Here is a 19244-nt window from a genome sequence, read left to right on the forward strand (position 1 = left end):
ATTACCAGAATGAATTGAGACGCGTTAAAGTGTATTTCTTTATGTATATTATCAGAATCCATTACATTCCTAATACCGGTAATGCGTTAGTATCATTACAACTTCCCATGGTAATACTCTGAGATGAAATTATGTCAAATGAATCATGTGACTGGTGCATTATGGTGCGCAACGTTGACAATATCCCCTCGGGAAGTATCGCTGACATTATCAGCATCGCTTGGTATCGCTCAAGTAACTTTGAGATTGGCCGTTCAATTTTTTCGGCGAGTGGTCGTACTTCGGAACAACCAATGTTGGTAACGTGAATGACTGGCATTTAACTCCGAAATTGTACAAAACTGATTTTTTGAATTCTTCTATAGCTACCAGTATAACTCAAAGCCCAGCAATTTACCGGTAACAGAGGTATCATGATGGGCTAAGAAGTCAGAGTAGAAAATAATCTCGCTGATATAAATTATTCAAAAATGCACCAGAGTTCAATAATTTTGTATTTGCCATACCCTGTAAAATAATACCGTAATACCGGTACCTACCGGTACTTACAGTTATTATAAGTTCACCCTATTAGTTACCGGTACGGTGGTAATAGTAATCTTGATTAAAGTCCGTTTCCTAGGGCGAAGGAGGACTTATTTGCCATATACCACGGTATGCCACAATCGTTCATCGCTATAAAAGTTATGTGTTACTAAAGTAGGTGGTAGCTTTGATGTTCCCGTGGCTCTACTTTTAGATTCTTTTCATAGTTAATATAGGTGTGCAACAGTGGGTGTGTGACGGTATGTCATTACGTAGACGTCTAATTCGCGAATTAGGGACAGTAACGCCTTTATTGTGCGGTGTAAGTCTCATAGACAATGGAACTGAATTAACGGCAGCCATATGCTTGTTTTACACCAGTATGTCACTCTTCAAACTCAATCTCGCTTAACGAGTACCACTCGAGGAATGGTATTAATAAAATTGGAGCGCGACTATTACCATAATCCTACGAAAAATTCTTGCAATACTTATTCTCTACAGTATAACAACCGTGTTTAGATTTTTATGGTCTGCCGTGAAGAGTTATTGGTACTGGTAGGCGCCATTTGATCTGTGGCTCATATGTCCCATTACTACCGGTATGTCACCACTATTACAGCATAGTAGATCTAACCATCTTCCATTCACTATAAGTGCATCTGTTCAAATTCATAAATTGACGCTAAGGTTTTGTTTTATAGTGTTTGCGGTATCTTATTAGGATCGCATTGTTACCGGAGTTTTTGTTGGGAGTTTGTTACAATGTAACGAAACTTTGTTACGCTGTAACCGTCACCGAAGGGGGTCTGGGGGGCTGACCCTCGAATAAACTCCACTGCAGGTGTATTATATTCATAATAATTGGTTATCATTACAATTTCGCATATAATACTCTGAACCACCAATTCCCCTCTGGGACCCTGCTTCCTACAGGTCTACAAACCTTCTGCGAAGCAAACTACGGCAGCTCGAGGACTCATAGCAATTGATCCCTTCAAACGGCTACACTGGTACTAAGGTTGCACCATCTAACATTCAGATAACCAGTCACTATAACGCCAAGTAATATTTGCAAATATAACACAAGTCTGCAAATATTTCAAAAATGTTACACCTGGTAAATATACCAATGCCAACTATAGTATGAACGAAGAGGTTGAACGGGTGCATAGGGATACTGTAGTCGGGATGTCCCAACGTAAATGAAAAGTTCGACTCAGGACCATACTCCAACACGACAAAATGCTGCAAGTGGGGATATTCACCAGCAATGAGCTGACAGCAGACGGAGACGAGTACGTGTCGACCAAGATCTCGCCCAAAGGCGAGGAGAAAGTAACCCCCGACGGCCATCTCCTCGGAGACAGAGAATACCGCATCCACACGTTCAACCTGCCCGGACGAGGCAACCGGCTCTACATGATGGCCACCGAGTGCGCCAAGGAGCTCAACTACCGCGACTCCTACCTCCTGTTCAACAAGAACAAGTCGCTGTACAAGATGATCGCGTCGCAGAAGGACAAGGAGACGCTCATCGCCGCAGGGCTCCTACCATACTCGTTCCGGTCGCGGCAGATCGCGCTCGTCACAGCCCGGTCCATGTTCAGACAGTTTGGCGCCCGTGTTATCCGCAACGGCAAGCGTGTCAGAGATGATTACTGGGAGGAGCGTGCTGTTGAGCAGGGCATGACCGAGAACGATCCTGTCCCCAATGATAAAAAGCACCATCCGGCCCACTCCTCGGCTGGCTCGAGCGGATACCCGTCCATTGGCGGGGGCCCCTCGGCGGCAAACACCATGGGCCATCACCAGCCAGTACCGGCCCACCAGCCTTCTCCCTACAAGACGCGAAACTCGACTCCCGGCGCTGCTCCAATCCTTAGCCATCACACGCGGCACCAGGCGTCAGAGACGGCTGCAATCGGGTCGACTGGGTCCGGCATCACGTCAATTGGCGTTACCGGCTCTCTTTCGAGTATTTTCATCCCCGGAGCGAGCATCACCGGGTCCATAGACTACCCGGATCCGGCGTACTCATCGATGCGGTCGCACGCGCGACTGACCAAGCACAAGCTCGGCGTCGAGCTGGCTCACCAGGCGCTCGATTCGCAGCATGCCGTGGTCAAGTTTAACACGTATCTCGGGAAGCAGCGTCGGGAGCGGGCCAAGACGTGGGGCCGGTTCTGGGGGCTGCGCCAGGAGCAGTTTACGAAGCACATCACGCCGGACGGCATTCGCGAGCTGATCCGCGGGTACTATGAGAATAAGATCGAACTGATAGACCAGGAAGAGGACGCTTTGGTGGCGCAAATGATGCAATTGGTCAAGATTCCGCCCCAGGGTGCGTTTGACGTTCCGCCGCAACAACAGGCTCTTATGCCGGACCCGCCTCTGGTGGCCGCAAAGAACCAGCCGCCGCAGGAGAGCAAGCCGCCAATGATGGCCCAGCCACACCATCCTGGAATGCCCATGGTCCAGGCACAGCCACAGCCACAGGTACAGCCCCAGATGATGCCACAGCAGCGAATGGCTCCACAGCCGGCACCGCGGGGACGGCCCCCATTGCAAAAGAACATCCAGCAGCCCCAGCAGCAGATGTACATGCCCCAGCAACAGCCCCAGCCTCAGCCCCAGCAGCAACAGCCCCAGCAATGGATGCAGCAGAACTGGAGGAACCCCCAGTTCCAGGGCCAGTACTACAACCCGTAGTGTATTTATTTATTTTCTTAATGATCTCAATCCTACACGCCTCCCTAATGCTACACCTAGACTCTTGAGGGGCCAGCCCCTCAAACTCCCCGTAGCTCCGCTTCACGGAGGTTATCTATTCAATTGATCCAATTGCTACGATACCTCCTCAAAGAGAAGCCCCAATGCGTTGAATCCTCGAGCTTCCTGCTATCATTCCGCCTTTCAACGCAATACGCGCCTAAATTTAAAGCTCTTGAGGGGCCAGCCCCTCAAACACCCCGCAGCTCCGCTTCGCGGAGGTTATATTGGAATTGATCGCTATACTTGCCAAATTAGCATGTACCTCCGCGAAGCGGAGCTACGGGGGGTCTGGGGGGCTGGCCCCCTAGTTCACGTTAGTGAACAATTGACAAGTCGTTAGGCAGTCTAAAGCAATTGATAAAGCTACGGTTCAATTTTTTTTTACAAAATCTTGGCATGGTAAGATCGTCGCGTCTTGTACACGTTGTAGCCAACAATGAGAATGCCCTGGATGGCAATGACAAGAACAAACAGGATCCAGATGGAGGGCCCGCCGTTCTGGATGGCTCGGTTGACAGTCTCCGGAAGACTGCCGATTATGTTAGTAGTGTGTTCACTCACGGTCTTGGAGATGTCGTCGAGCTGGCTCTTGAGCTGGTTCATCTCGTCGCTGATGTGGCTCTTCTGCTGCGTTGAATGGCTCTCCATAAATGACTGGAGCAGCGACTCGAGACGAGCCATCTTGTTCTCCACCGCCTCCAGCTGCGCCCGCACCTGCGAGTGCTCCTTGTCTACGTTCACCAGCTTGTCATGGGTCATGCCCAGCTTTTCGAGGATCTCCTGGTGGTAAACTGGCTGTCCCCCCTGCTGTTCCTGTCGCGGTTGGTTCTTCTGCTGAACCTGCTGCTGCTGTTGTTGTTGTTGAACCTGCTGCTGCTGTTGTTGCTGCTCCTGGAGCTTCTGAAGCTGAGGAACGTGTCGCTCCATCTCGGGTAGGAGTCCGTCGTATACCTTCAGCTTGTGCACAACAAAGCTGTCCGGATTCTCGGTGCTCATGGCAGAAGCGCCAAAATAGAGGTTGGGTGGCAGAACGACCTTATCCGTCTCAAAGCACTTCTGGCCATTGACGTCAACAACGAGCGATCCCTTGCCGTAGCCGACTCGGATCGAGAAAAGAGCACCCGTGTTTCGGTAATTGATCTTGCACAGTGAGAAAGCCTTCTCAATTGGCTTGGCAAAGGACTGATAGGACACCGACCCGTCGTTAAGGTGACCCCGCAGCGTGCCCTGCTCATCCTCGCCGCTCGAGTCGAGCATGATCGCTAGGCCGTCCCACTGGTCTCGCGATCCGTGTACGGGTCCGGGCTCATTCGGATTGGCCGAGTACCACAGCGCGAGGGACCCGCCTGGGCTCACAGGGCCGGCCACGGACATTTGGACATCCAGGGTCCACTCCTGGTGCGAATTGCGGGATTTGGTCCACAGCGAGCCATGCTGCAAGCCTTGATCAAGCGGTGTCAGCATGGCTCTGCTGTTCTCGAACTTGGTGTACCCTTGGTAGTTCCAATCTATCTCTGATTAGCCCTGCATTGATCTCCCCCTCGTGGTTAAACTTACCGGCTGGCAGTGCGCTTCCAAAATTGTCGGGAAGCGACAGCTGGGTGTCGAGACTGGCTGCAGAGGCCAGGTGGGCCAGCATTGACCCACCAGCTAATAAATATGTCCACGTTTTCATCTCCGAGTGCTTCTTTCCTGGAGGTGTCGTGTTACTCAGGTACTTATTTGAACACGGTGTTGTCCCTGCCTTGACAAGGGGTTAGGGTATTAATTGATCGATCTTCCAATATGACCTTAATTAACAGCGTTAATTTACCAGGATATACCAATTCCTCGATTAGTTCGAGTGAAACGGGCAAAAATTCACAGGTAGTCTTCCCACTGCACTCACGGTTTTACAATCTTACCACGAGCGACGGATTCTCCGCGAAGCGGAGCCACGGGGGTCTGGGGGCTAACCTCCAGGAGCCTGGTGCGGCGCATGCGGCTTCCCAATTACATAATCCCAGTAGCTGCGTATGACGTAATTTGGGGGTTTTGAAAATTTTGGGGGAGAATGCACTGTCGAAGCGAACAGAGAGAACAAACACACCAGTACATAAGAGCAAAAGATGTCTTTTCTTGGATTAGGAGGTAACCCAGCTGCTGCGGGCGGCGTCAACCAGCTTAAGATCCAGGCTGCTGAGGCCGAGCTTGACATGGTTTCGGACATGTTCAACCGACTGGTGGATTCTTGTCACCAGAAGTGCATCACCGCCAACTACCCGGAGGGCGATCTTAACAAGACCGAGAGCTTGTGTCTGGACCGATGTGTTTCTAAGTACTTTGAGGTCAACGGCAAGGTTGGCGAGGTGAGTTTTTTATTAATTGTGTAATTAGTTGCGGTACTAACGGTGGATAGCATATGCAGAAATTGGGCCAGAGCGGTCAGTCTTTCATGGGACGATAGACTTTTTATAATGATTCGCTATTGATGATTGTAAATATGCTTTATACTATGTTATATCTATTTTTGGTGTACCAACATCAATTCTTTTATGTAGTGATTGGTGATTTGGTGGACGTCCAATCCAGCTCAGGAAAGCCGTAGTCCTTCTGTATCCAGATCTACCAGAATCAGTTTGTGATAGATCGTAGTAGCGGTAGTGATGCTACTAATTTTTCACTCGTAGTAGAACAATAAGGTTACAATTGAACGAAATAGTACTGTGCACATATATCGGTGACCTCATTGGTTATCCAAGCTGTGAATTTTTAATCCCTCTTCATGATAGCTTATAATAGGTTCTGATAAGATAAATAAGCATATAAGATTCAAATGCCCGACTTCTAGAGTGCGATTTATTAAGCACAAAGAGTTACATTAGTACCAGCAATCAAAATAGGTATGACTGTGTGCCATTAAGAAGGGTAATCCGGTATCAACTACCTCCACTCCTACCTTCAAGCTAGCAATTGCTCTTGGTACCTACAATTCGAGCAAGCATCTCCGCGAAGCGGAGCTACGGGGGGTCTGGGGGGCTGGCCCCCCAGTTCACACTAGTTTAAAATTGAAGATGGCATATGTACAAGAATCGTTAGTTTGGGTGGGGGTCTAAAAGCCAAAGAACTTGGAGATGCGTAGTCGGAATCCTTCCAGACTGTTAAGCTTAGGCCGGGCATCAAGGTAGAAGCTAGGCATGTCGGGCATGAGAGGGTTCGGCTTGCCCGTGTAAAAGTCAATGACGTAGTCGACCTCCTTGCCGCACCGTTCAATCGTCCAGTCGTGTCTATCAAATGGTTTCTGCAGGCCCCACATCACATTCCACCGCGCCGTCGGAGTCAGCTTGGACGAGTCACCCTGGAACTTGACGAGCTTCGGCCCGCCGCACTGCTCTCCTCCGCGGCCCTCTTCCCACTTGAGGATCTCCATCCACGCCCGCTCATTGACAGCGTTGTGGATTGGGATAATCGACTGCATGTCCCTCGCATCGGGATCAAAGTTCTTGCGCTTCATGGCGTCGAAGAACTGCTTTTGCGACGGGTACACCCAGTTCTGCATGGAGCCAGCCCGCGGAATAGACGACACCTCACGCTCGGTGGAGAGACCTGTGCTCGGGTCGATGGGGCCCTGTCCCGGGCTCACGGTCGAGTCCATGCGCTCAGAAGAGCATGCAGCGCCCGCTGGAGCTTTCTTAGTCCAGGCGGCCCGGGCGGTGTGGTCAACGGGACAGGCCGCTGCCTCGCCTCCGTTGCGGCTGGCGAGCTCCTCCTGCTCCTTTTGGATCATCCAGGCCTCCCGCGCCTTGTGGTCGACGGGGCACTTGTCCTCTTCGACAGCCATCTTCGCTTATTATATTTCGCTTATTAATTTTGGTGATCTGATAGGAAGTGTGTGGGTGTCGGATCGTCAGAGTGAAAAATGGCTCGCGCACCACCATCTCTCCACGCACATTCCGTCCGTTAGCGGCCCTGACGAACTGAAAGTTTGGAAAGATGAGGGCATTTTCGGCTCCAGGAAAGGCGTTTATTGCCGGCGGGTACCTTGTGCTCGATCCCAAATACAAGGCCTTTGTGATTGGCCTCTCAGCGCGCATGCACGCCGTGATTCAGGCATCGCCTAGCCCTGATGGGGCCACGTCCATCGTGGTCAAGTCCCCGCAATTCGAGGCCGGTGAGTGGGTCTACAAGGTTGACGAAGAAGGGAATGTCTGTGGAGCCGGAGATTCCCGTAATCCGTTTGTTGAGGCGACTCTGAGGACTGTATTGAACTACGTCGTCGAAAGACCCCCTGAGCAGATCACCGTCACTATATTCTCAGATGATGGGTACCACTCGCAGGACTACTCAGTAGGGCGCAAGGGACGGTTCAGCTACCATTCTAAGCCTATTAATGAAGTGCCCAAGACTGGTTTGGGGTCCTCGGCCGCTTTGACTACTGTACTGACTACTGCTCTGCTCGCCCATTACCACCCGGAAACCGACGTTTCACAAAGGGCAGACAGGATGAAAATCCATAATCTCGCTCAGATTGCCCATTGCTCGGCGCAGAATAAGATCGGGTCTGGGTTTGACGTTGCATCTGCCGTTTTCGGCTCGCTTATATACCGGCGCTTCCCACCTGAATTACTCAAAAACCTCACGGGAGAGATCACTTCGTCATGGACCGAGTACCAGGCGGAGCTTCGTAAGATTGTAAACTCGCAGTGGGAGCCGCTGCTTCTCTCTCCTACCTCGCTGAACCCAGCGGTGAGTTTGCTTATGGGGGATATTTGCGGCGGATCAGAGACGCCAAAGATGGTCTCGAAGGTGCTTGCATGGCGTAAGGCCAATGAGGAGCGTGTCGAGGCACTTTGGGGTCATCTCAATGCGAGCAACTTGGCACTCATTGAAGCGCTCTCCAGGGTTCCCCTGGACACATCCGAGGTTACCCAGCGCATTCAGGACATCAGAACAGACATGCGCACGATGACTGAGGAGGCAAACGTGCCCATTGAGCCTCCAGCGCAAACGATTCTGCTAGATGCTCTTACTTCCGAGGTTGACGGTGTTATCGGCGGTGTGGTTCCAGGAGCAGGAGGCTACGATGCTATCTGTGTGCTGGTTGACGCGAACAAGGTTGATGAAGTCAAGCGGTCCACTCAGGCGTCCTCTTCTCCAGTCCTGAGATCGGTCAAGTGGCTTGATCTGGCCCAGGACTCCAAGGGAATTGTTGAGGAAGATGCTACTGGTTACCTTGTCTAATTAATTCTGACCCTCTATTACCCTATTTAATTATCATTATAGAATTCTACTACCGGTAGTATTTGGAATTTCAGCAAATCAAAACTATTTTGCCAAGTCTAGGACCAACGGATGCTGCAGAGACGATTCTCGCCTCAAGGACCCGGAAGGATTGCAACCAGGCTGGGCAATGCTACACGTACTTACGACAGTCATCTCTTAATTAAGGCGTTACATATGCGGGCTATCTCTTGAATAAGGCGTTATATATGTGCAGTTACGTGAATATATCATTCCACTACAACCTGTACAGCACTGGTAGGGCTCACCTATAGTGAAAAGGCCGACAACGGTCGGTGATTCACCGGTACCGCAGAGACCTCCGCCATAAAGCCGTACACCCCATCGGTTGTAACTAAGTCTTGTTCTGGACTACCGGTAATACTCCGAATATTGATCCTCCTCCTGTGTCAAAAAATCAAATAGTTCACGAAGCCGTAATCGGAGTTCCTGCCCCGCCCTACAATAAAATAACCGTATCTCTTATCATTGATATCTCGGGGAAAATCCCGCGAAATAATGCACCCCCGCTGCACAGAAGGCTATTGTATAGTCGGGCCCGAATGTCTAAACTGCCATGAACGCGATGGGAGTCAAAATGTATGAAGAGGTTGGCCCGTGCACCAACCCCCATATCCAGTATGGTGTAGTTTACAAAGTCCCCTGTAGCTAAACCAAGAGGGTATGAAGATCACCTTCCGTAGACACAAAGTACGAATCTCCACCCCTAAAAGCCCCAGCTGTAGTACAGTACGGTATAGCTTCTTTTTTGACAGTGGGCTTGACCCTGCACCGTTTGTTTCAGCCTGCAGCAAGACATCCGACGCGGTTTCCGGTTTCCGGTTTCCGATCTCCACCCATATGATATCATTATTGAGAAGATATCGCTGGCTCGACCGTATATTCTGATCCATAATATACAAGGATGGGGTCTCCGCTGTAATTGCTTCTCGGGGAGAGAAACAAAACGCCCCGCCGTACCCCTACATGACCGGTAGCATTGGTAGAACAGAATTGGTGGGATTGGTCGACTGGCCCTCAGATAGGTTTTCCACCATACCGTTGCAAAAACGAAGAGAGAGATATGTCCCTGCAGATAAATCACTGGCCCATCTTGTAAGGTAGGTAGGACACGTATCTTATCAGTTACAGGCCTCGAATGATCTCATCGAATCGAATCGTACTGTCGCCAGAATTCAAAATGCCCTCTTCCATCTAGAAAAAAACAAGAACTGGATCCCCTCAAGTGGACGATAATGGACCCCACGAGATAAGGGTGATCGACTGCCCGGAATGGGAAAGTCGCTCAAAAGATAAAGGGAAAGCGTATAGGCAGTATAGGTGTACAATTAAGGAGATAAAAGTCGTGAAATACCGGCGAGTAAGATGCGGGGGTGAGTGAAGAGAATGCATAAGGATCGTCGATGTCGCATGCAGTATAGGTGGCACATACGTTTAAGGAAAAGTTTATTCTTCGAGGAGACGCATAACCGATGATCTAGCGCCGAGATAATGAAAGACAACTAGCCACTCAGCGTTGTGGCGTATGGCTAGCAGAAGTATAAAGACAGGGGACTTTCGCTCTCCTGTCGAGAGAAATCATTCTTCCAACAATGACTGAAAACGAACACACTGACCAGAAGATTGCAGTCAATGTAATGGCTGATGAGGAGCGGGGCGAGGTCCTCAAAGTGGCCGATGCCAGAATCCATGACCCACAGGCGGAAAGAAAACTCTGCCGTAAGCTGGATCTCAGGATTCTTCCTTTCATTGCTCTCATGTACCTTTTCAATAATCTGGATAAGAGTAACATTTCCAACGCAAAAACAGATGGCATCGAAGAGCAGCTGAACATGAAGCCTAACGACTGGAACATGCTCATCTCGATATTCTATATCCCATATGTGCTTTGCGCATTTCCAATTACATTTGTTACTAAAAAATTCACCGCTGCCAGAGTCATCCCAGTCCTCATGCTAGGCTTTGGATCTGTTTCGATGGCCGCTGCTGCAGTGACCAATTTCGGTGGCATCATGACTGTGCGGTTCCTGCTCGGTGCATTTGAGTCGGCATTCTTCCCAGGTATTATTTTCTATCTATCGACCTTTTATCGACGAGCAGAGCTGGCGAGACGATTGGCCGTATTTTATGCCTCTGCAAACATCGCCAATGCGTTCTCCGGGCTGCTGGCTTTTGGCTTTTTCCAGGTTGAGGGCCACCTCCATGGATGGCAGTACCTTTTCCTCACCGAAGGGTCTCTCACCATAGTCGCTGCCATCATTGCCTTTTTCTATCTCCCACGGACTCCAGCAACAGCCAAATTTTTTAATGAAGAAGAGAAAGCGCTAGCCTTCCACCGAATTCAGACTGATTCTACCGCTGTCGTTGGCGAAAACGTCTCTATCCGGGACGCCGTCAAGGTGTTTGCCCACCCAGTTACCATTCTCTGGCTTTTGATCTCCATCTGTGTTGGTGTTCCACTCAATTCAGTGAACAACTGGTTGCCGCAGGTTATTGCCGCGCTTGGACAGGGTACTGTCAAGACCAACCTCCTAACTGTTGCCCCAAACGTTTGGGGTGCCATATGTCTTCTCATGTTGGCGTTCGCGTCCGATTTAACCACTCTGCGATTCCCGTTTCTCATGGCTGCTTTCGGCTTAGAGTGCCTTGGCTTCCTCATCTACGGAGTCATTAACATCAAATCGAACTACGGCGCTGCTTACTTTGCAACTTTCCTCATGTGTTCCGGCCCTGCTGCATCTTCAGTCATTCTCGTCACATGGTTCAATAACAACACTCCTGGTGAGACTAGACGAGCTGTCCTTTCTGCAGTTGCTGTTCCTCTGGCGAACGCTGCCGGTCTCATTTCCTCCAACATTTTCCTCCCCAAGGATGCCCCGAAGTATGTTCTCGCTCTCGGTATCACTGCTGGTTTCGCTGGTGTGGCCATTATCCTTGTGGCCGTTGCGGCATTCTACATGTATATTGATAACAGGCGCCGAAACAGTGCTCAGGGTGTGAAATGGACCTACAAGGATGTGTCGACAGAGATTATGGCTGAGGGTCCGAAGCATCCTTCCTTCCGGTGGATGCTCTAGTTGCATTATTTATGATTATTTGTTTTCGTCTTCCTTTTATTTTATTATTTGCAGGTTTATATTAGCCAATTATATTGTGGTGTTACTGAGTTTTAAAAATATGATACTGTATTTCAATTCATAGCCTTGCCAAACATTGAGGGTACGAACGAGAAACCTTTTGAAACTTCAGTGAGTAGCCTGTCGTCGCTAAGAGACGCTCTAATAATAATAGCTCTTGATTAAAATGAGCTAACGCTAAGCAAGACTCTGTCTAAACTTTTGGCTATAATAGCCGGCTCAATAAAGCATTAAAATACCAGGTATAATAATGGCAAAACATTGAGTAGACTGGGATACCTATAACCAGTCCACAAAAGATGAACGCAGATTCCCTCAGCAAGCTGACAATAGAAGAAGAAGAAGAAGAAGAAGAAGAAGATATCTTTATTTTAAGTCGGGGACACTACTGCTAAGGACGACTAGGGTCAAACGTTGGGCTTCAAGCTGACAATATGGGAGAAACTACTATCCATACCAATTACTTGCAAATCATCGATTTTTTTGGAATATTGCAGAACTTTTGTCGTCCTTCTCCTCATTCCATGGCAAATTTCATTCGTCCATTAATTCATTATCCCCATAAACCCGGGATTAAAAACGAGCCGCACAATATGCGGCTCGCTAATTTTTTGAAAATTTATCTCAGACACGATAGGTCTAGATTTTCCAAAAATAGCAAGGATCGGCAATAGTTTAGTGGCTAGAATTTCCGCCTGTCAGCAATTTGCAGCGCGCGGGGGACCGGGGTTCAATTCCCCGTTGCCGAGCATTGTTTTTATATATATATAATAAATTAATTTTTTGCACCCCGCGGGCGGCCGGCCGGTACGTATACGCGCGCGCGCGCACGCGTATAGATCTCGATATCGAGCGCGCGTCGGCGAGAATATATATATTATAATTATAAATATACACAATATATCCACTATATACATATTAATTAATCATGACACGAGTAAATTAATATTTATATTTAAAGTGGCATCGGGCCATATATATATATATACATATGTTAGACACCGGAGTGTCTACATTAAAGACGGTGAGGAAAAGGAAAAGAGTAAATAGAGGGAATCGTGGCTTTTATAATAGCGATTGATTTGGGGACGGAGTTAGCGCATTCGTAGGAGTCTACTTTTTGACACCAACAAAGAGTATACATATGGCAATACAACTCTTACTTGGATTCACAAATCAAGCCTATTTACTTCATCCCTACATTATTTGCTAACAGTATGATAGGTATTACACTCAGTCTACAATTGCAACTACACATGTAATATCGGGGACCACCCCCTTCCCCACTACACCAACCTCTCGATCGACTTATCCCCTCTTGCCGCTTTGGTGGACACGCTAGAAGGTGCTGAATGTGCTAGGCCACCTAAGGACAGGGACGCACTCACCAAATAAACAAAGAGGCTAAATGTTTATGCACTGCCATGGTATATGACAGCACAGTAAAGCGATCAAAATCAAAAGGCTTTTTATTCATAGGCTGCTAGAGTGGGCGAGAATATATATAGCTCAACCTATATATGAGTATGGTGACAAAAATATGTCTTCAACAATTGTAATATTCAGGTGAGACACACATGCACAGTCCACATGTACCCCTGATCTACACACTTGGCTGTCAAAACTGATAGCCCTCATTCGAAGGACCATTTTGGCAGCTTGGATAAGCCGCTTCACCAAATTCTGGAAAGGTCTCAATCTAGCATCGATTTTGAGCCAGCGGACTGGGTCTGTATTGGACGGTTTGTAACCAGCCACCGGCGGAAAGTTTGTCTTGCACCACGTTTCACCACTCCTTTCCACGATATAAACAAAAATTCGAGTGGCTGTAGGATCAATAAGTGAAATCGCAGTAGATATAAGAAAGGTGATCCCCCCCCCTCCTCTGGAGAAGGTTAGAACTTAATCTCGGTATTATATAAAGTCAGTCTGGGGCCGGGTTGTTTGCATTGGAGTTCAATTGGACATTCAGTTTATCGACTGGCAATGGCATTTTCAGCACTCGCTAGAGAAACTATAGAAGTTGCTAGAGTTTATCTCTGGCTGAATCTCTATCATAATGCATCAAACTCTGAACGACAGTTCGGCGTGTTTTTGCTCGCATGCTTGATAGAATCACTGTACAACTGGCTCAATCTAGCATTTTCGGTCAGTAACTCACTATACGCTGCAGCTAGCTCCACTACGCCGTCAGCGTTAAGCGTCCGAAGCGTTCTAACTGTCACCTTGCAGGAGCCCGTATTTGACCTTGCTAGAAAAGTCTACCGCAAATACATTGAGTTCATTACACCACAGGAGTATAAGCGGCATATTGTACCTTTGCAGACTCCGCTCCAGGCCCTTCAACCTCCTTTCGAAGAAGCGCTTAATCTGGAGAATAGCTCTAATGGTACAGCCAGTCACAGTGATAATGAATCACCATTGCTAAGCTCGGAGGAAAAAGCATATAGCCCGGGCGAATTCAAGCTGAGTGAAGAAGATGCGAATCGCATTTTCGAGTTATTTACTGCACTGAGCACTCACCAACGGATTTATAAATCCCTTACGCCGGTCTCTACATCAAGCAATAGTCCCAGGTCGAGGCCGGCCTCACCTATTCAGTCGTACCCCCTTCCACGAGTCCACGGCTGCAAGCCATATGTCCAGAGGCCGGTGACTCTGGAACCGATCGAAGAAGAGCATAGCCGCCGAAGCTTCTTCTCTAGAGGCTGTATCAGTACATTGAACCTCGGTTCGCCTTCTTTCATTGCAGAACGTAGTAAGTGAAGCAGGCTTACCATCTACGGTACACTTCGGTTCTTATTCATGCATTACCTATCCAAAACAACATCTATTAATCATCGATACAGAGTCTAGGCCCAGCGAGAATACATCTGCAGATAGCACCAGTTGCCTCGCCAACATTCCTCGGAACAAGCATAGCATCAAGACCGTCAAATCTGCCCATAATCCGAGGTTCATCCGGAACCATTTAAAACTCCGAACCCGGCGGGTGTCTGAAGACTCTCCGCCAAGCCGACGATGCGCTACGCTCTAGCCAGTAACTAGCTACCATATGTTGTTCTACAGTACTGTAATAGTTTTTACGTAAGACAAAAAAGATGAAGCATTTAGATCTATCTTTTCAAACTACTGTACTGTTGGCACGTCTCATCTCCGCTACCAGTACTGGTAGTACCGTTGGAATCTCAACGTTTGCGTTTAAAAACCGTTAAACGGCTTCCTGAAATGGAGCCGACAGGGCCCGCCATATGCTCGTCAGATGACAAATGCGCGACATCTGCCCTGATGCGCCAACTTTTGTGCCGTCCATCGTTCCTGGAAAAAAAAGGGTTCTAGACAGCAGATTATGCATCGTAAAATACGAGAGCGGCGTACGCGCGACAACGAGGCTATAAAAGTTGGGACATTCGCCTCTCCCCATCGGTTGTGTTCACCAGTTAAACCGTGAAAATGTCCACTGTATCTTCGTTCTACGACCTCAAGCCGCTCGATGCTGAGGACAAGCCTTTTGACTTTGCTCAATTGAAGGGCAAGGCTGTTTTGATTGTGAACGTCGCATCCAAGTGCGGCTTCACGCCACAGTACAAGGGTCTGGAGGAACTCTACCAGAAGTACCACGCCCAGGGCCTGGAGGTCCTTGGCTTCCCCTGCAACCAGTTTGGCCACCAGGAGCCGGGCACCCAGGAAGAAATTGCCACCTTCTGCCAGAAGAACTACGGTGTTACCTTCCCAGTGCTTAAGAAAATTGATGTCAACGGCGACAATGCTGATCCGGTCTACAAGTACCTCAAGGACAAAAAGGCCGGGCTCTTGGGCTTCAAGGGCATCAAGTGGAACTTTGAGAAGTTCCTTATTGACAAGGAGGGCAACGTTGTTGACCGATGGGCCTCTACCAAGTCTCCAGAGGCAATTGGTCCAGTCGTTGAGAAGCACCTCAAATAATTGCTGTGTATGTAGTGTCGGTAATGTATAATCTTAATTTGCTACCTTTATTGTGTTGGTTATGATTGGCGGAGATTGATCACAAATGTTTGGCGATAGACCATGATTGATGAGGAGTATCTGGATAGCTCATGTTAGTAAGACTGGATTCAGGAATCCGGGGGAAGCTAGGAAGGTAATGAATAGTAACGTATTACCGGTAGTTGAGATAATAATTAAAACGCATTGACAGCCACATACTTCGAGTCTTTTAACCAGCCAGGCTTAGTTAGTAAAGTATACCTTAGTACCAAAGAAGGATTATGCGGGGTTGCTTAGCCCTCCTTCACCTTAGAAAACGGTCTTTAATCATGATTACAGTACTACTATTGACAATAGGGCTCCAGTAAATCATTAATAAATATTAGGTTACATATCGTTTAACGTCGCCTCGACTGTCGTCGCTTTTTAGACACTGGCTCTACTACTTCCTGCTCCTCCTCGTAACTGGCATTGCCATCATCCTCGTCCTCCTCTTCTGACTCGACCTTGGATTTACGCTTGCTGGAAGACTTTGACTTGGAACCGGACTTGGAGCCCTCAAACTCCTTGACAATGTTAGCAATGAGCGTACCAGCTCGTCGAGACAGCTCATTGGGGGTTCGCGACAAGAAGAACCAGTCGAACCGGAACAGCGGCGACTCCCGGATGGCATCCCGAATCAGCTCGTACAAGTTCTCCGTGTCAAGCCCAAGGCGATGCATCTGGACAATGAGGAATCGATCCTCTTCCTCCGAGTACTGCTTCTTGGTGTTGCCCACAGAGTAAGTCAGCTGCAGCTGCTGCAGCGGAGCATTATAGGACTCAACCTTCTTCTTAATGAGCTCCTTCTGCTTCTTGACCTTGCGGGCCCGCTCCTCGCCAGCCTCAATCTGGCCAGTGTATCGCTCCCAGCCGTCAATCTCCTCGTAGCGCTTCCAGAAGACGGATGCATACTTCTTGATCTCCGCCTCGCTCTTCTCGTCAAACTCCTCAGCAATGGCCTTGTAGTTCTTTCTCCCATGCTTCGCGCTCATCTGGATAAAGTGATAGAAGTCTCGCCTGATCCAGTTACCAAAGCCCTCCTGGGCCAGCTGCTGCTTCTCGGCTTCCTCTTCTTCGGTGAGCGGCTCAGCGTTGTCAATTTCTTCCTGCTCGGCCTTGGCCTGCTCCTCGGTCTTGCCGTCTCTTGCCTCGACCTTGAACTCGGCCAGCTTCTTGTAGTAGTTGGCCTCCTTGCGCTGCAGCTCGCCGAGGCGCGGCGGAAAGAACTGGTGGTCCTGAATGTTTACCTGCTTGGGCATCTTGACAGTCTTGGCAGTGCTACTGGACTTGGGGCCGCCCGTGTTGAGCATACCTTTGTAGTACGAGTCAATAGAGTAGTTCTCCTTACGCTCTCGCTTGCCCGGGTTGATCCAGAACTTGCCCGGCATCTGCTGCGCCGTCTTCTTGCTGAAGTCCTTGCCGTTCCATTCGTAAGCAGAGTCGGCAGAGACCTTTTGAAGCTCGTCGAGACCAAGTTTTTCGTACTTCTGGTTAATTTCCCGCGTCTTCTCTTCACTCTTGGTCAGCAGGTTCTCGATATCGTCATCAGTAAGCTTATTGAGGGTGCCCGTCTTGGAGCTAAACACGTTCTCGGCACCGTGCTGGATCATGCCAATCAAGTCGTTCTGGCCAGTCGTCGACTGCTGCTGCTGGGTCTGAGCCCGGCCCTGCTGGATAACCAGCTGGTCGAGCCGCAGCTTCTGGTTCGCTCGGTCGAGCACCTTTTCCTCAATGGCGTTCTCAGTGACCAGACGGTACACGCGCACCTGCTTGGTCTGGCCAATTCGATGCGCTCGGTCCATGGCCTGCAGATCGGCCTGCGGGTTCCAGTCCGAGTCGTACAGCACAACGGTGTCGGCGGTTGTCAGATTGATACCGAGACCGCCGGCTCGTGTCGTCAGCAAGAATACAAACTTCTCCGACCCGGGCTTGTTGTACTCGTCAATGGCCGAGATTCGGTCCTCGTGCGCCGTCTGACCGTCGATTCGGCAGTACTTGTACCCGCGGAACAGGCAATAGTCCTCGAGAATGTCGAGCATTCGGCTCATCTGCGAGAAAATGAGCACACGCGACCCTTTGGCGCGCAGACGCGCCAGCAGCTTGTCAAGCACTAGCATCTTGCCACAGTTGTAGATGAGATGCTCGTCGGTCGTGTAGGGAGGGCCCGGCTCGGCGCCTTCAAACAGATACGGGTGATTGCAGCACTTACGCAGCTGCATGACAATGTTAAGCAGACGGGTCTTTTCCCGTTTGCCCACAGCGCCGTTCACCGCGTCAATGTCCTTCTCGAGGATCTTCTGGTACCACTTGACCTGCATATCCGCCATACCTAGGAAGACGCTCGTCTCAATCTTGGGGAGCAGCGATTTCTCGACCTCAGACTTGACTCGCCGCAGCAGGAATGGACGCAACACCTTATGAAGCTGCTTCACTACGGCGTCCTGGTCCTCGTCCTGGTTGGCAAACCACTCGTCAAACACTTGCGAGTCCGAGAACACGTCAGGCAAGATGAAGTTGAGCAGCGCCCACAGCTCGTGGAGGTTGTTCTGCAGAGGCGTACCCGTAACGAGAAGCCGGTTCCGCGACCAAAACATCCGAATGATCTGGGACAGCATCGACTCCTCGTTCTTGATTCGGTGCGCCTCGTCCACGATTATGTACTGCCAGGCAAACCGCTTGAGATAGCCCTTCTCTCGGAGCACCATCTCGTACGACGTGATACACACATCAAAGTCGCACGACATGAGCCTGTCCTGGATCAGCTTGCCTCGGCTCTCCTTATCGCCCTGCAGCACCAAAGTGTGCACTTCAGGCGTCCACCGCTTGAACTCTCGGTCCCAATTGTCCAGCGTCGACTTGGGCACAATGACAATATGGGGGCCCGAAATGCCGCGAATATACCGCAGGTACCCCAAAAAGGACACAGTCTGTAGCGTCTTACCGAGACCCATCTCATCGGCCAAAATGCCCGAGATGTTGTTTTCGTAAAGCGAGATCATCCAGTTGAGGCCCTGGATCTGGTAATCTCGCATCGTGCCATGGATGTACCCGGGAGACTCGGTGAAGACGGTCGTCTGCTGTTCCTCAACTTCTTCATCGCGCAGCAGCTCTGCATCTTCTTCTTTTTCCGTCTTTCGGTGGCGATGGTCCGTGGCACCGCCGATGGCTTGGTTCTGTTTGGGCTGCGATTCCTCAATCTCCTCGAGCATCTGCTTGAACGCGTTATCCGTCTTGGCCCGCGCGTCAATGAAGTGGCGAAACAGATCTGTGAGGCCAATGAGGTACTTGAACCGCTTTGCCGAGTCCTCGAGCTTCTGCTTGGCCAGCTTGGGCTGCTGGTCTATGAGGTAGTTGCGGCGCTGCGAGTCGATATCCGACTTGGTCAACTCGATAGGCACGGGCGTGCTCATGTTCGAAGTCCTCGGGGTCGAAACGCCAGAGGGCAGCTGCGACGATCCGTTCTCCTCCTCCTTAACCTTGTCCTCAGTCATTTTCGTTGGCAAAAGGGAGTCGTGATGG

General features: G+C 49.6%; 9 protein-coding genes and 1 non-coding gene across 10 annotated transcripts; 7 read left to right on the forward strand and 3 right to left on the reverse strand.

Moving 5' to 3' along the window:
* Nucleotides 1-1770: 1770 nt before the first annotated feature.
* On the forward strand, nt 1771-3237 carry TRVA0_012S01640 (chromatin structure-remodeling complex subunit RSC7; the record flags this gene model as incomplete). Its single annotated transcript, XM_076684005.1, has 1 exon — nt 1771-3237. One exon carries the CDS (start codon nt 1771-1773, stop codon nt 3235-3237), a length of 1467 nt encoding a protein of 488 aa, XP_076541759.1.
* Nucleotides 3238-3681: 444 nt separating this feature from the next.
* On the reverse strand, nt 3682-4939 carry EMP47 (protein Emp47p; the record flags this gene model as incomplete). The annotated part of the gene is made up of 2 exons (XM_076684006.1): nt 3682-4808; nt 4858-4939. 2 exons carry the CDS (start codon nt 4937-4939, stop codon nt 3682-3684), a joined length of 1209 nt encoding a protein of 402 aa, XP_076541760.1.
* Nucleotides 4940-5408: 469 nt separating this feature from the next.
* Nucleotides 5409-5746, forward strand: TIM10 (Tim10/DDP family zinc finger protein; the record flags this gene model as incomplete). Its single annotated transcript, XM_076684007.1, has 2 exons — nt 5409-5648; nt 5699-5746. 2 exons carry the CDS (start codon nt 5409-5411, stop codon nt 5744-5746), a joined length of 288 nt encoding a protein of 95 aa, XP_076541761.1.
* Nucleotides 5747-6391: 645 nt separating this feature from the next.
* CYT2 (cytochrome c1 heme lyase CYT2) lies at nt 6392-7120 on the reverse strand (the record flags this gene model as incomplete). Its single annotated transcript, XM_076684008.1, has 1 exon — nt 6392-7120. The coding sequence occupies one exon, from the start codon at nt 7118-7120 to the stop codon at nt 6392-6394; it is 729 nt and encodes a 242-aa protein (XP_076541762.1).
* Nucleotides 7121-7272: 152 nt separating this feature from the next.
* Nucleotides 7273-8520, forward strand: ERG8 (phosphomevalonate kinase; the record flags this gene model as incomplete). The annotated part of the gene is made up of 1 exon (XM_076684009.1): nt 7273-8520. One exon carries the CDS (start codon nt 7273-7275, stop codon nt 8518-8520), a length of 1248 nt encoding a protein of 415 aa, XP_076541763.1.
* A 1652-nt stretch (nt 8521-10172) lies between these two features.
* TNA1 (high-affinity nicotinic acid transporter) lies at nt 10173-11657 on the forward strand (the record flags this gene model as incomplete). The annotated part of the gene is made up of 1 exon (XM_076684010.1): nt 10173-11657. The coding sequence occupies one exon, from the start codon at nt 10173-10175 to the stop codon at nt 11655-11657; it is 1485 nt and encodes a 494-aa protein (XP_076541764.1).
* Nucleotides 11658-12381: 724 nt separating this feature from the next.
* Nucleotides 12382-12466, forward strand: tRNA-Asp(GTC). The gene is given in 2 exon segments: nt 12382-12419; nt 12431-12466. It is a non-coding gene; the product is annotated as a tRNA-Asp (tRNA).
* A 1237-nt stretch (nt 12467-13703) lies between these two features.
* Nucleotides 13704-14483, forward strand: TRVA0_012S01794 (uncharacterized protein; the record flags this gene model as incomplete). Its single annotated transcript, XM_076684011.1, has 2 exons — nt 13704-13865; nt 13950-14483. The coding sequence occupies 2 exons, from the start codon at nt 13704-13706 to the stop codon at nt 14481-14483; spliced, it is 696 nt and encodes a 231-aa protein (XP_076541765.1).
* Nucleotides 14484-15170: 687 nt separating this feature from the next.
* On the forward strand, nt 15171-15662 carry HYR1 (glutathione peroxidase; the record flags this gene model as incomplete). Its single annotated transcript, XM_076684012.1, has 1 exon — nt 15171-15662. The coding sequence occupies one exon, from the start codon at nt 15171-15173 to the stop codon at nt 15660-15662; it is 492 nt and encodes a 163-aa protein (XP_076541766.1).
* A 419-nt stretch (nt 15663-16081) lies between these two features.
* On the reverse strand, nt 16082-19216 carry ISW2 (ISWI chromatin-remodeling complex ATPase Isw2p; the record flags this gene model as incomplete). The annotated part of the gene is made up of 1 exon (XM_076684013.1): nt 16082-19216. The coding sequence occupies one exon, from the start codon at nt 19214-19216 to the stop codon at nt 16082-16084; it is 3135 nt and encodes a 1044-aa protein (XP_076541767.1).
* Between the last annotated feature and the right edge of the window lie 28 nt (nt 19217-19244).

The sequence above is a fragment of the Trichomonascus vanleenenianus genome (genome assembly GCF_965637985.1).
Source record: "Trichomonascus vanleenenianus strain CLIB 3782 genome assembly, contig: TRVA0_012S, whole genome shotgun sequence".
In the NCBI taxonomy this organism is placed as follows: Eukaryota; Fungi; Ascomycota; class Dipodascomycetes; order Dipodascales; family Trichomonascaceae; genus Blastobotrys; species Blastobotrys vanleenenianus.